Genomic DNA, 14,487 nt, shown 5'->3' on the forward strand with positions numbered 1-14,487 from the left:
ACACCTTCAGTCTAGCACAACTAGATTGTGCCTGGCTACCACCACTGACTGCTCTGACAGGGATCATAATACAGGGTCCCAGACAAAGCTGGAGAAAAATTTAGAACAAAATTCAAACTCACAATAAAAGATCAGACTTACTGGTCTGACAGATGCTGGAGAAACCCTGAGAGTATAGTCTCTAGACACCCTTTTAACTCAGTACTAAAGTCACTCCTGAGGTTTACCCTTCAGCCAAAGATTAGGCAGGCCTATAAAACAAACAATAATACACATAGCTCAAACATGCATATGAAAATAAATTGCCATATCAGCACAGGGACAAGGATGAGAAGGCAAGAGGGCACAGGAAAGCTGGACGAATGGAAATGGGAACCCAAAATCGAGAAGGTGAGAGTGTTGACATGTTACAGGGTTGGCAACCAATGTCACAAAACAATATGTGTATTATTTGTTTAGTGAGAAACTAATTTGCTCTGTAAACCTTCATCGAAAGCACCAAAAAAAAAAAAAAAAAAAAGCCTTTACAGCACAATAAACATATTACCTTTCCTGGCTTCATTAAAAAAAAAAAGAAAGAAAGAAAGAAAGACAACACAAAATAATCTTGATTTAGAAAATATACTGAGAGTCAGGGAATATACCTACTTCCATAAGGAATAAGGTACAATGACTCTAATGGGAGGCCGAAAATCCCACATGCTTAGGATGGAGATGAATCAATTTAGGAGCCCTGGTGGCACAATGGTTCAGCTTTCACTGCTAGCCAAAAAGTTGGTGGTTTGAACATACCTAGTGGCTCTGAGGGAGAAAGGTCTGGCAATCTGCTCGTGTAAAGATTATGGCCAAGAAAACTCTATGGGACAGTTCTACTCTGTCACATTGAGTTGCTATGGATGGCACCTAAAAGCAACAACAACAAAGGGAATTTATCAGATGATAATAGAGAGCCAGGAAGAACTCTACATATGTCATCAGCACGTAAGCAACTTAAGGGCATCTTCTGTATCATTATGGTTTCTATTCCAAACTCTAATACAATGCCTGATATGTGGTGGTTGTTGTTAGTTGCTGTCTAGTTGTCTCCAAGTCATGGCAACCTCATGTACAACAGATTGAAACTTTGCCCAGTCTTGTGCCATTTCCACTATCATTAGTATGCTTAAGTTCATTGTTGTGGCCAGTGACTTTCCACTTAGGGGGCTCATCTTACAGCACAGTGTCAGACAATATTCTGTTGTGATCCGTAGAGTTTTCATTGATCTATTTTTGGAAGTACATCACCAGACTTTCCTCCTAGTCTGTCTTAGTAATTGCCACTGAAACATGTACACCATGGTTTACCCTGCTGGCATTTGAAGTACTGGTGGCATAGCTTCCAGCATTATAGTAACAGCAAGCCACCATAGTGTGACAAACTGATAGACCAGTGGTAGTGAGACATGGTGGGAGCTTATAAATATTATTGGAATGAACAGATAAATAAATGAAGACTATTGAGATCGAAAAGGAAGCTGAGGAGAGTGGGCTGGGTTCCATGCTCCAAGTAGATAAGAAGTTAATTCTTGAAAATTCCATTGCCTGAAATCATAACAAATCCCACTGGCGAAGGGATCAGGGTTCAGCGATTTTGAGAAGTGCAACTTTGACCTTGGCTTGGGAAATGAACCACTGTCCAGGGCTGGCTGGGGGTGGAAATGGTAGCTGGGTGGTAGGTCATGCTTCACCAGAGTCCAGGAATGCTGGAAGCCAGTTCTTTTTGGATTTTAGAATGGAAAGTAAGATAAGCTAACTTGAGAAAAAATCAGCCCAAGCTCAAGGTTAGAGATGGGGTCAGTAACTGGAATGGAGATGATATAAAGACCTGGGAGATTCTGACAAGCACCTGTGTCAAGCTTGCCAAATGACCTGTCTGTGTATGTGGTTGTATTCCCACACACGCACACACACACACACATACACACACTCATACACCAGGGCAGTGGTGGTTCGGTGGTAGAATTCTCACCTTCAGTGGTAGAATTCTGCAGGAGATCCTTGTTCACTTCCTGGCCAATGTACCTCAAGTGCAGGCTCTACCCCTCTGCTAAAAGATGGAGCAGCATTTGTTTCTGTTATGCATGGAGTTTCCATGAGTCGGGGCCATTCCATGGCAGCTAACAACAACATACCCACACACTAACAAATAACTCTAGTGTTATAAATAGCCTCAGATTCACATCCTCACACTACCATTTAACTAACATGCCAAACTCATTAACCTCTCTCTCTTAAAGTAAGTTATTTATTTACTGGTCATCACTTGATAGAAGTAAAAGTGAGTTTATGGTCCAAACCAGTGCTGTTTGAGTTCCCCAGTGGCTAGGTGGTGTCCAGATTCTCTTCGTCTTCATAGCCAGTTGGAAATGGATTCATATTAGGGTTAAGGAATAGAGTATGGTTACCATCTCCCCAGAAAAAGGGCTTATACCTGTTGTAGTGATGCGGAGAGGCAATGAATTCGGGTGTCTTGTGCTCTCCAGTTGCAAGTTCAGGAAAGAGGTCAGCATGTTCACTCCTACAATGGGGAGCACGACTAAGTAGGTGAAACAAGGATCTTCCACATGAGCCCTCCTTACCACAGGAGCTGATCGACATAGGCCGACCCAGCTGTGGCAGAGATCAAACCAGCAGCCCAGGATCCTGGGACCCATCTTCCACCACCATTTTTGACCTGAATCCCACCTTCATCTCTTGAAGCTTTATTTACTATCTGAAAAACAGCTAATTTCTATGAGAAGGAAAAATGAATGTGTTTAAAGAATTCAATGTAGCACCTGGCATAGAGTAAGAGATCTTGGGTAGCTCCAGCTAACTTGTATGCTTTTTTATGGCTTCATCCCTCTCTAAGAAAGCTGGGCCCTTTTATTTATGTTGTGGGAGAACTACAACATAAAGAGGTTGAAAATCCTTATCACAGGGATATATCCTCTGGAGAAGAAATTCCACCTTTTTTAATGTGTGGGTAGTTAATTATCCTCATAGCTACCAGCATGGGAGGATATTTTGGGAAGGCTCTTCTAGGAAACACTGTAAAAGGAGGTCATCTAACCAGATAAGTGTTTGTCCATGTGGGAGGAAGTGAGGGCAGGGACACGGAAGGTTGTCCAGTAATGAGTACTGTGTAACCTCCGTATAGAAAAGATTTAATCTTCCCTAAAGAGAGGGCTTGTTTTTTGCTCTTGGTTTCTGGGAAGTAATCACTTATATCTGGAATGCCATGCTGATAGGAGTGTTATCCTCTACCTGGGGCCTAGTTTACAAAAGCTGAGCAGCAAGCACAAGCCTGTGTGTGTTACCCTCAAGCATGCCTCACTTGCTCTAGCCTTAGGACACTTGCCTCAGGTCTTTTCTTGGCCAGAATGTTCTTTCCTACTTGTCTGTAGAGCCCAATTCATCACTTTCTTTAGGTCTCCACCAAAGGTCAATTTCTTTCTGTGTCCTTCCCTTATTTAAAACTACAGCTCTAATTCTGTTCTTCCTATCTCACTTCACTTTTATTTCTCTATAGCATGTATCATCTGACTTTGATGTACTTTATATTTTATATTTTACTTTCTGTTTATTGTCTGTGTTCACCCACTAGAATATAAGATCTGTGAAGGCAGGAATCTGGGTCTATTTTGTTCACTTCTTTGATATATAGTAAGCTCTCATAAATAGTCATTGAATAAATGACCTAGAAGAAGCCCCCATCCCTGCAACTTTGATCTGCTCTTCAGAAAGTCCTATGTGGATGTGCATCCACAGGTTTTCCATGAACCAAGACATTACAATCGAAACCAAACACAATGCCATCAAGTTGATTCTTACTCATGGCAACCCCATGTGTTACAGAATAGAATTGCTCTACAGGATTGTCTTAGCTTTAATCTTTGATGGAAGCAGATCGCCAGGCCTTTCCTTCAGGGCCACTGAGTGGGTTCAAACCATATTACAAGACCTCCCCAAAAGAGTGAATGAGGTCTGAGCCACCTGGAAGGCCAGCATGATGTGGAGCGGAATGTTCCAGTGCCCATTTGTGTGGGGCTAGACAGTGTTGTTTAATCTACTCTTATAAAACGTTCCAGGTAAAAGCTCTGTTTTTCACTTGAAAGTTTTTCTGCTTGTGGGAAGAAGATCTTGAAATTTGCCCTGCACTTTTGAACATCTCTCATAACTATTAGCCTCTCAAGGGAGTGCCAGTTTTCTTTTTTGTCTGGCCTCCACCCCCAATCAATCCTTCAAAAGCAGCAGTGGCTATGAAATAAGAATAGAGTCCAGAGTATATGTGGTGGAGGATTAATAAGAGAGTCGTTAAAGGCTCCAAATGAGGGGGTAAAATTCTTGCCTTCTGTATGGGAGACTCAGGTTCAATTCCCAGTCAATGCACGCTACTTTAGGACTGTGTCAAAGACTTTCAGCAATCAAGTGTGTGCATTTAGCTGGTTGCCTCTGTGTTCAGGACTTTGTCAGAAGTGACAGGCTTGGAGGGTCTGATTCCAAAATGAGTTCTGCAGACAGATTCTATCTTTTTCTTTCTCATCACCCGTACAATGCTAACACTCCTCCCACTCCCCTGTGTTTCAAAACTACTTTCTGATGGCATTGGTTGCAGATTTTCTTCCACTAAAGGATTAACTTTTGTCTGGGAGCTGACTCATGGAAGCTATTTGCTCCAATATTTGTGTTAATCTCTTTTCTTCCTTTTCTTTCTGTCTCTCCCTCTTTCCTTCCTTCCTCCACCTATAAAACTAACTTAGGAATCCCACAAATTTTAACTGAATTGTTAATGTATGACCTTGAAACAATTTAACTATTAAAACCTACATGTTTTTCATCTAGATACAAGTAGTTTGGAAAGTTGGTGAATATATAATATATAATACGTCATATATAGTATTCTTTTAATTGATTTGGAAGAATATATTAGCGTTGTCATTTTGAGTTTACTCCTGGGCTCTTTGAGCCTTTCAAATGGGCGCCAGTGTGTATTTGATGAGAATCTGCCCACTAACAAAATATTGCTTGTATTACTAGCCTATTGGCATATATGTTGAACACTTGCCATGCACTGTGGTAGGTGGTGTGTTCATAACTTTACTTGAGACTGTTCCAGGATTTTCATTTTCAACGTATATTGCCCCTCACAGTAAAAATTCCAGTAGTTTGTTGAATGTAGAATACTACAGAAAACTTGTTCCCATTTATCCTACAATTGCATTCTCCAGGTTTCAGAGCTGCATTTCCTACTTAAATATTCCAAGACATGTTGAGTGGTTCAATGTATGATATGTACATTCATAATTTTATAAACTAGCTATGTTTCCATTCAGTCTTCATTTTTACTAATGATGATGAATATGACAAAATGGTAACTGTAAGGCTTTAGGACTTCCCAGAGGCTTTTTATTTGCTATTTTCACTTGGCCTCCTGAGAGTCAGACAAGGAAAACTCACCTGAATATTCTCATGTAGACTCACAAGCAGGGGTGGATTATCCAATAGGCAAGGTAAACACAGTCCTCATCCTGCTTACCAGATCATCTGTAGTGAACAATTTCACTTTTTTTTACTATATGAAAGATTCTGCTTCTAGGTATGGCTGGTATCTGCCTCTCTCCCAACCCCATTGCACCTTCCTATAGAATCAAAGCCTCTTTTGAAATTTACAATCCTTCACAGAGATGGATGACCACAGTAAGCAAGGTAAACACAGGCTTACTTGTGGCTACTTACTAATCTGCAGTAAACAATTATCCTATTAGATAATCTGCCCCTGCCAAGGAAACCAGTCCCATAAAACTGGCCCACCTACCTTCTTCTAGGCAGAAACTTCCATGGCATAAACAATTAGGGTAGTAAAATCTGCCTCTTTGTCTTTTAGGGTTTTAAAGAATTGGATGTGCCTTTTGCCAGGGAGGCATTTTGGAGGACTAAGCAGTATGAGACTCGGGTATTGACTTCATGGGTGAAGAGTGGCTTTGATTGAGCGTTTTTTTTTTTTTTTTTTTAATTTTTATTCATGAAATGAATCGTATATACTGGAGTGTATAAAACAACTTAATTATGCAAATTAAATTATTTATAAGTAATATATAAGTTATTCGTATAATATAAAAATTTAAAAAATAATTAAAATTAAAAAAATAGTAAGACAAATACCTGTGTACCCTTCACTAGTTAAGAAGTAGAACATTACCAATATCTTAGAAAGAAGCCCATTGTGTGCCCCTTTCTGAATGTCTTTCCCTTCTTCCTCCCAGAAGAAAACACTATCCTGACTCTTGTGTCAATCGTTCTCGTGATTTTCTTTATATTTATATCTATTTATATATGTACACCTATTTTGTAAAAGCTAAGTAGCAAACGCAAACCTAGGTGTGTAAGGTAAGGACTATGTTACTACTGCTAGTGAAAGTCATCCAAGACAGCATAAGCTGAACAAAATCTCAGGATCATAGCCTAAGCCCTTCTGGGAAAATCAGTGGGAGAGATCACAAGAGAGTGAGTCCTGGGAACCATAGAACTCACCACAGTCTGGGCATCTGGCACAGCTTTAGTAAAAGCCAGATATTGGATATCTAGCAAGAATACGGTCCTGGGAGTAGGGGGCAGGAAGGGGAGGTGGGCTGTCCTGTGTTTCCCGGTTTCTAAGCTAACAGGGCCTATCTCCAGGTTTCAGGGGCTCTTTTTCTGGGGGTGGAAAGAAATGACTGTTCTCAGATGATCTAAGTAGCAGGGCCCAGAAAAGAGAAGAAGCACTTCATAAGAACACGGTTAAGATGAGTGGTGTTCTGTCTGGATCATGGAAGCTCTCAACATGTCTGTCTCTTGCATTGTACTTCTCTAGTCTAGACTAATCCTCTTTTATGTCTGTGACATTTGTCATGCCATGTTTCCCTTCACCATCCTTCTGATTTATTTCTAGGTTGCTGTTGCTTCTCTCAAAGAGCCCTGGTGCCTCAGTGGTTGAGCACCAGGCTGCTGAATGAAAGGTTGGCAATTTGAACTCACCAGCCACTCCAGGGTAGAAAGATGTGGTGGTAAGTGCCATAAAGATTACAGCCTTAGAAACCCTATGGGGCAGTTCTATTTTGTCCTGTAGGGTTGCTATGAGTTGGAATCGACTCTATGGCAGTGGATATGTTTTGGTTTTTGGTTGTTTCTCTCTAGTCTTGGATTTTTTTTTTCCCCTTGTATTTCATGTCTTCCACTTTCCTAACTTCCTCTCTTGCTTTGGTGTGAAATACCCTCCAGTAATTTCTTGAGTAAGCTTGCAAGGAAAGTAAATTTTTTGAGACTTTGTATATGTGAAGGAGCCCTGGTAGTGTAATGGTTAACACTTGGCTGCTAACCAAGAGGTCGGCAGTTCAAATCCACCAGCTGCTCCTTAGAAACACTGTGGTGCAGTTTTACTCTGGCCTATAGGGTCACTATGATTCTGAAAGGACTCAGTGGTAATGGGTTTGGCTTAGGTGGGTTTGGTATATACGAAAATATTATTTTACTTCGATACTTGATTAGTAGTGTGGGCTATATATAGCATCCTAGGTTGTAAATAATTTCATTTGAGAATTTTGAAGGCATTGTTCCACTGCCCTCCTGCTTTTACTATGGCTATTGAGAAGTCCTAAGCCCTTTTGATCTCTGAGACATTGTATGTGACCTCTTTTCTCTTTACAGATGCTTAGGGAATCTACTTTGTCCCAAAACCAAAAAAAAAAAAAAAAAAAGAAAAGAAAACCAAACCCATTGCCATTGAGTAGATTTCAACTCACAGTGACCCTGTAGGACAGAGTAAAACTACCCCATAGGGTTTCCAAGGCTATAAATCTTTATGGAAGCAGGCTGCCACATCTTTCTGCCAGGGGGTGGCTGGTGTGTTCAAACTGCTGACCTTTTGGTTAGCAGCTGAGTGCTTAACCACTGCACCACGAGGGACCATTACTTTGCCCCAGTGTTATGAAATCTCACTAGACAGTATCTTGGAGGCTCTCTATTTTCATCTACTGTGCTGGACATTCAGTGGGCCCTTCAGTTTTGAAACTCGTACTCTTCAGCTCAAGAAAATTTTCTTGAACTATTTCACTGATGATGTTCTAGGATTTTATTATTTGATTGGACTGGACCTCTTCTATTTAATTCTTATTTCTGCTATCATGTATCTAATTTCTAAAAGTTCTTATTTTTCTCTCAATATTAGTTTTTGTTAATTTTATAACATTTTGTTCTTTTAACATCTTTGTCAATATTAATGACAGCTTTTAAAAGGGTTTTTTACTCCTGTAAATTCTCTGTTATCGCCACATTATCAGTTTGATTTTTTTTGTTTGTTTCCGTGCTAGAGATTTTCCTCAGAAGTATAGGAATCCATCCTTAACCAATATGATTTAGAATGGGGGACTAAAAAGCTGACTGAAAACTTTGAGCAACTTAAGCATCACTATGGTGTGGTCTGGGTGGGCTGTTTTGCAGGAACCCCTGAGGTTGGTATCTTTAGGTCTTTCCATTTGAGCTCATCTGAATCATCAGAGAAGGTACTGCCAATCTCTTCTTGCAAGGGAGTAAAGTTCTGGTTGTCTGGTTGTCAACCTTCTGGGACCCAAGTGGGGCAAGAAGTCTGGATTTTCATCATTCAGTATGCTTAGGGTCTTTTATCACCCCTGTTTACAGTACATTATTCATGACTTCAGCTATGCCTAATGTCCCCCAGATTTATCTTTTCTACTAAACCATCTTCCATATATCTGCTGAAGGGAAGGAGAGGCAGTCAGTCAGAGCCTGGAGTGGTAGGGAGGTAAGGATCTAAAACTTCCTCAAGCAGCTTTTACCAGTCTGCCTCAATTGGGCCCCAGCCACCTCTCCATTTCAGAAGTATAAGCCTTCTGAGGATTGTGCAGGTTTACCAGTTTCATTCTTAGATTTTTCAATGCCAGCTGAGGATTTGGCTTTCTCTGGTCTCTTGCCACTTGTCCATCTATGTTCCCAGCTTCCAAAACCCTGTGGCTGTTGTAGCTTCTTTTACTCTCCCTGTTCTTCTGCTTTGTACGTCTTTAAAATAAATCTTACTGTAGTTTTAATGGATTTTCAGGATGGTATGAAATTAGATGCCCATGTTCATATGTCTGTGATTTTAACCCTTGAACTCTCCTCGAAGTGAGGTGTCTATGGTACCCAGATTCTCATGGCCCCAGGCTGGAGTCCTGGTTAGCAATACAAGTCCATTATTGACCAGGAAGAGCCCTGTGTTAGTTTTAAGATCAGCAGCAAATAGCTGAATGGAATTCAGGATGAATCTCAATGGTGATTATTTTTAGTCCCTGGATGATGCAAATGGTTAAGGTGCTTATCTGCTAACTGAAAGGTTGGGGGTTCAAGTTCACCCAGAGGCACCTTGAAAGAAAAGCCTGGCAATCTACTTTGAAAAAAACAGCCATTGAAAACCTGTGGACCACAGTTCTACTCTGTCACATATGGTGTCACAGTGAGTTAGAATCTTTTTTTTTTTTTTTAAGAAGTAGGAAAGAAATAAGTTATATTGAGGACTAGCCACTTGAGTTGGAGCAGCAGTTGGTACAATGTGCTCCAAAGTATAGAGAAGGAGGAAGGCCCTTTCCACATGAAAAGTTTAGTGAAGGGTTAACTATTAGTCACTTCAGTTAATCTACAGACATCCTGGAATCAGCCTGCAAGCATTCTTTCCTAGATCAAAGGGTGTTTTGGTCACAAGCTTACAGATTACAATCTTTTTTTTTTTTTTCTCCTTCAAAAATGTATTCACAGACTGTTTTCCCAACATTGGTTGCAGTCCCCACAATGTGTCAGGACTCTCCCCCCTTTTTCCCCAGGTTCCCATGTTCCATTCGTCCAGTTTCCTGTTCCTTCCTGTCTTCTCGTCTTTGCTTTTGGGCAGGTGTGCCTCATTTTCTCATAGGGGCTTGTGTACTTGATCGATATAAGAAGCATGTTCCTCATATATGTTATTGTTTGTTTTATATGCCTGTCTAATCTTTGGCTGAAAGGTGGACTTTGGGAGTGACTTCACTTCTGAGTTAGAAGGGTGTATGGGGGCCATAATCTTAGGGGTTCCTCCAATCTCTTTCAGACCAGTAAGTCTGGTCTTTTTTGTGAATTTAAATCTTGTTCTACATTTTTCTCATGCTCTGTCCAGGACCATCTATTGTAATCCCTGTCAGAGGGGTTGGTGGTAGCAACCCGGCACCATTTAGTTCTTCTGGGCTCAGGCTGGTGGAGGCTGTGTTCACATGGTCCATTAGTCTTTTGGACTAATATTTGGAATCAATTTAACAGCAACTAATTTTTTAATTTTTAGCTCCATTTTTAGATTAAAAAACCCAAGGCTTAGAGCAATTAAGAGACTCATTCATAATTACAAGGCTATTATGAGGTAGATTCTGAACTTAAACCCAAATCCTTCTACTCTATTTTATTTTTAACCATCCCCATAAATTTCATAGACTGAAGAATTCTGATTTTTACAATCTATCCTGCCATATAAAAATCTCATTTTCCTGGAGAATTTTACTTGTATATAGAAGTTTTGATTCAAATGATACTTAAACTCATACCAATAGTGTTCATTATGTTATTCAGAATTAAACTTTAACTTCGTAGTTATACATTGTGAAATCAATTGATAACACTATAATTATTAACTCCTTTTTGTTATTTTTTTTTGTTATAATTTTTGGAAGTACATCATATAGACGTTAAAAAGGTGAATACTTCTACAAGGTTCAAAATAAAAATAACAGTCCTCTACTATACCCCTGGGAGGTCAAATAGCTAACATGCTCAGCAGTTAACTTAAAGGTTGGTGGTTTGAATTTACCTAGGGGTTCCTGGGAAGAAGGGCCTGGCAATCTACCTCCAAAAAGTCAGCTATGGAAAACTCTATGGAGCATAGTTCTACTCTGACACACAACGGGTCACACACCATGGGAACTGGTGGTTTTTACTATACCCTTCCCAACCTTCACCTCCCACACCCCAGAAGTAATTCCCCATACCCCACTTTTAATTCTTTTCCTAAATAATATGCTTATTATATGACTTTACTACTTGCTCTTGTAGAACATTCTGAGGTTTTCCTTCTGAGTTTGATTAGTGACAGTGAGAACATGGCAAAGGATTTATAGACAGCTTGGATCTTGGAGAGTTTGGGCACCTGTCACTTTGGTGATGTGCAGCCTGGGCAGTCTTGCCCGTGAAATAAAGGCACTTTGTTTCTCATCTCAGGTCATCCGGGTGTTTTAGCAGTTCTTCCTTCTTCCGCAATGATATACCACTACACACCCAGTGTAAAACTCCCCGAACAAGTTCTCCAAGATGGAGACAGAGATTGGAGTGATGCATTTACCAGCCAAGGAATGCCAAGGATTGCTGATAAATACCAGAAGCTAGGAGACAGGCATGGAACAAATTCTTCCTCAGAGCCTCCAGAAGGAAACAGCACTGCCAACACCTTGATTTTGAACTTCTAGCCTCCAGAAGTGGGATAAAATAAATCTGTGTTGTTGCAAACCACCCAGTTTGTGGCATTTTGTCATGGCAGGCTCAGGTAACTCACATGCTTGATAAAGACTGCTCGAAACATAATTGGCATGGGTGATGGAATGCTTATGTTCCTCATGTTCAGAAATTGTGCTTGAGTTAGTTTCAAGTCACATAATGTTTATTAGAAAATGTTACTTCTTCAGGGGCCTTTCTGAATCCCCTTAGAAAAGTTATTATTTGCTCCTTTATTGCCCTCGTATTTTTTTTTTTTACCACTGCCAAAAAAAAAAAAAAAAAAAAACCAAACCCATTGCCGTTGAGTCAATTCCAACTTATAGTGACCCTAGAGGACAGAGTAGAACTGCCCTATGGAGTTTCCAAGAAGCACCTGGTGGATTTGAACTGCCTGCCTTTTGGTTAACAGCTGTAGCACTTAACCACTATGCCAACAGTGTTTCCACCACAAGTACAGCACACATCAAATTATATTATGCTTAAATATGTCTGTTTCTTCCTCTAGACTGAACCTCATTAGGTAGATTTAGAAACTGAATATTCCTGCTTCCCCTGACATGTAGAATAAAGTCTGGGTTTGGTGGTACTTAGTTATTATTTGTTACTCTGGATTGAATAAGAGCATTCAAAGTGCCTTTATTTTATGGGCAAGACCTACTTTGAGGCAATAGCTTTTTTTGGAATGCTGGATATACAGAAAGATATGGCTCACATATAAAGTTATACCTGGTAGGTTATCATAATTTATAACAATTAGGTCACTAGACATTTGGGAGTGTGAACTTAAATTACCAAGGCTTTCTCTGGAACCATTCAGTAATTTATCCAGCAAGTGTCCTTGAGGGTCTTCTATGTGCTGGCCATTGTGCAAGATCCAAAACTGTATGGAGAGCTAAAAGTGACCTAGTTCCTGCCCCCATGATGCTGACCTTCTAGAGGAGTTCCAGGGCTTGGGGAAATAACCCAGTTCATGCCAGAATTCAGAGAAGTAGGACAGACCCATGGTCTATACCTTCACAGACTGGCAGTGTTGTAAGGCTGCTCTCCCAAGCCTCAGAGAACTCAGGTAACATGATGGTACTCTGGTTTTAGGATGTACCTTCTGGAGATGTCTCTAGGATTTGAGTCATAAATGAGACCACATGAAGACTCTGAAAACAAGAAGAACCTTCTAAATCTGGAGATGTTTAGGAAGTCAAATTACTTTTGAGTTTTGAAATGAACAAGAAAGGGATACTAGAATTCTAATTCTACTATGGCAGATTTGTACACTTGAAACAAAATAAGAGAAGCAGATCTCAAGGACTGAAAGACTGCTTTAGAAATGTTGACTGTTCAGTAAAAACTAGTTGCAATGGGCCAGGAAGCATCAGATCAGGTTTCTGACTTTCTGAGGTTATAGTTGATGGTTTAAGAGACAAGCCAAACCAGGTTTCTCGGATTAAGTCAAAACTTGGAAGAGTTAACAGCTACTTTCTGAAGACTGGGATAGGGCAGGGATCAATACACTTTTCCTGTAAAGGGCAATGTAGTGGGTTAAGTGGTGTCCCTCAGAAACATATGTCCATGCCTTGGAATCTGTGATTGTGGCCTTACTTGGAAAAAGAGTCTTTACAGATGTAATTAAAGATCTTGAGGTGAGATTATCCTGGATTATCCAAGAGGACCCTAAATGCAATGACAAGAGTCCTTATATGAGAAAAGCAGAAGAGGATTTGGGAGAAATAAGAGAAGGCAAAGTGAACAGGGAGGAAGAGACTGGAGTTATATAGCCAGAACCCAAGGATCACTTGGAGCCTCCAGAAGCTGGAGGAAGCCAGGAAGGATTCTCCGCTAGAGCATTCAGAGTTAGAGTGGACCTTGCCAACCCCTTGATTTTGGACTTTTGGCCTCTAGAATTCTGACAGAATAAATTCTATTATTTTAAGCCACCAAGTTTGTGGTAGTTTGTTATGGAAGCTCTAGAATCTAATACAGGCCATATGGTAAATATTTTAGACTCATTTCAAGTAGGTGTGAGATCAGCACTGAGGAAAAGTTTTAAAAACAAGGAAAAAGGTGAAAAGATGTTCAGAGTGGGACATAAAAGTGGGAGCACTGTGAACCAGAGGAAAGACAAGGTAGGTACCTTGTCAAAATGCAAAGAGGCAATTAGAACCCAGAAATTCATAAAAGTTTAAGTCATAAGCCAGATGAATGCAGGAAAACCATTGGTCTTAGGGATCTGCTCAGTCACGCATGGATTATTCTCCAGTATAGACCATATGTTAAGTCACAAAACAAACCTCAATAAATTTAAAAAGATTGAAATCATTAAAGTTTCTTCTCTGACCATAGTGGTTAGAAATTAATAAACTGGAAATTTCACAATAATGGGGAAATTAAATTAGCACACTACTAAAAAACCAGTGGGCCAAATAAGAAATCACAATAGAAACTAGAAAATACTTAGGGATGAATGAAATGAAAGCACAATTTACCAAAACCTATGAGATTTTTTTTTTTATGAGAGGCAGTGAAAGCAGTGCTTAGACGCAAATTCATAGCAACAAACATCTACATTAAAAAAGAAGAAAGATCTCAAATCACTAGCCTAACTCTACAACTTGAGTAACTAGAAAAGAAAGAGCAAGCTAAACCTAAGCTACCAGAAGGAAAGAAGTAACAAAGATCAGAGCAGAATTAAAAGAAATAGGGAATAGAAAAGCAATAGAGAGAATCAACAAAACCAGAAGTTGGTTCTTTGAAAAGACCAATGAAATTGACAAACCTTTACCTAGACTGATTACTACTTCAATCCCTTACCTTGTTACAGGTCTGTTGAGATTATCTATTTCTTCTTGAGTTAATTTAGGTAGTTTGTATGTTTCTAGAAATTTTTCCATTTCATTAGGCTATCCAGTTTGTTGGCATACAATTGTTTACAATATTCTC

General features: G+C 39.9%; 1 protein-coding gene across 1 annotated transcript in view; it reads left to right on the forward strand.

Moving 5' to 3' along the window:
* Positions 1-327: 327 nt before the first annotated feature.
* ENPP3 (ectonucleotide pyrophosphatase/phosphodiesterase 3) overlaps positions 328-14,487 on the forward strand; it is a 129,445-nt gene continuing 115,285 nt past the window's right edge. The window contains exon 1 of the mRNA XM_064294849.1: positions 328-390. Within this exon, the coding sequence (XP_064150919.1) occupies positions 328-390 (63 nt within the window). The remainder of the gene's footprint in view (positions 391-14,487) is intronic.

The sequence above is a fragment of the Loxodonta africana genome, chromosome 1, assembly GCF_030014295.1.
Source record: "Loxodonta africana isolate mLoxAfr1 chromosome 1, mLoxAfr1.hap2, whole genome shotgun sequence".
NCBI lineage: Eukaryota > Metazoa > Chordata > Mammalia > Proboscidea > Elephantidae > Loxodonta > Loxodonta africana.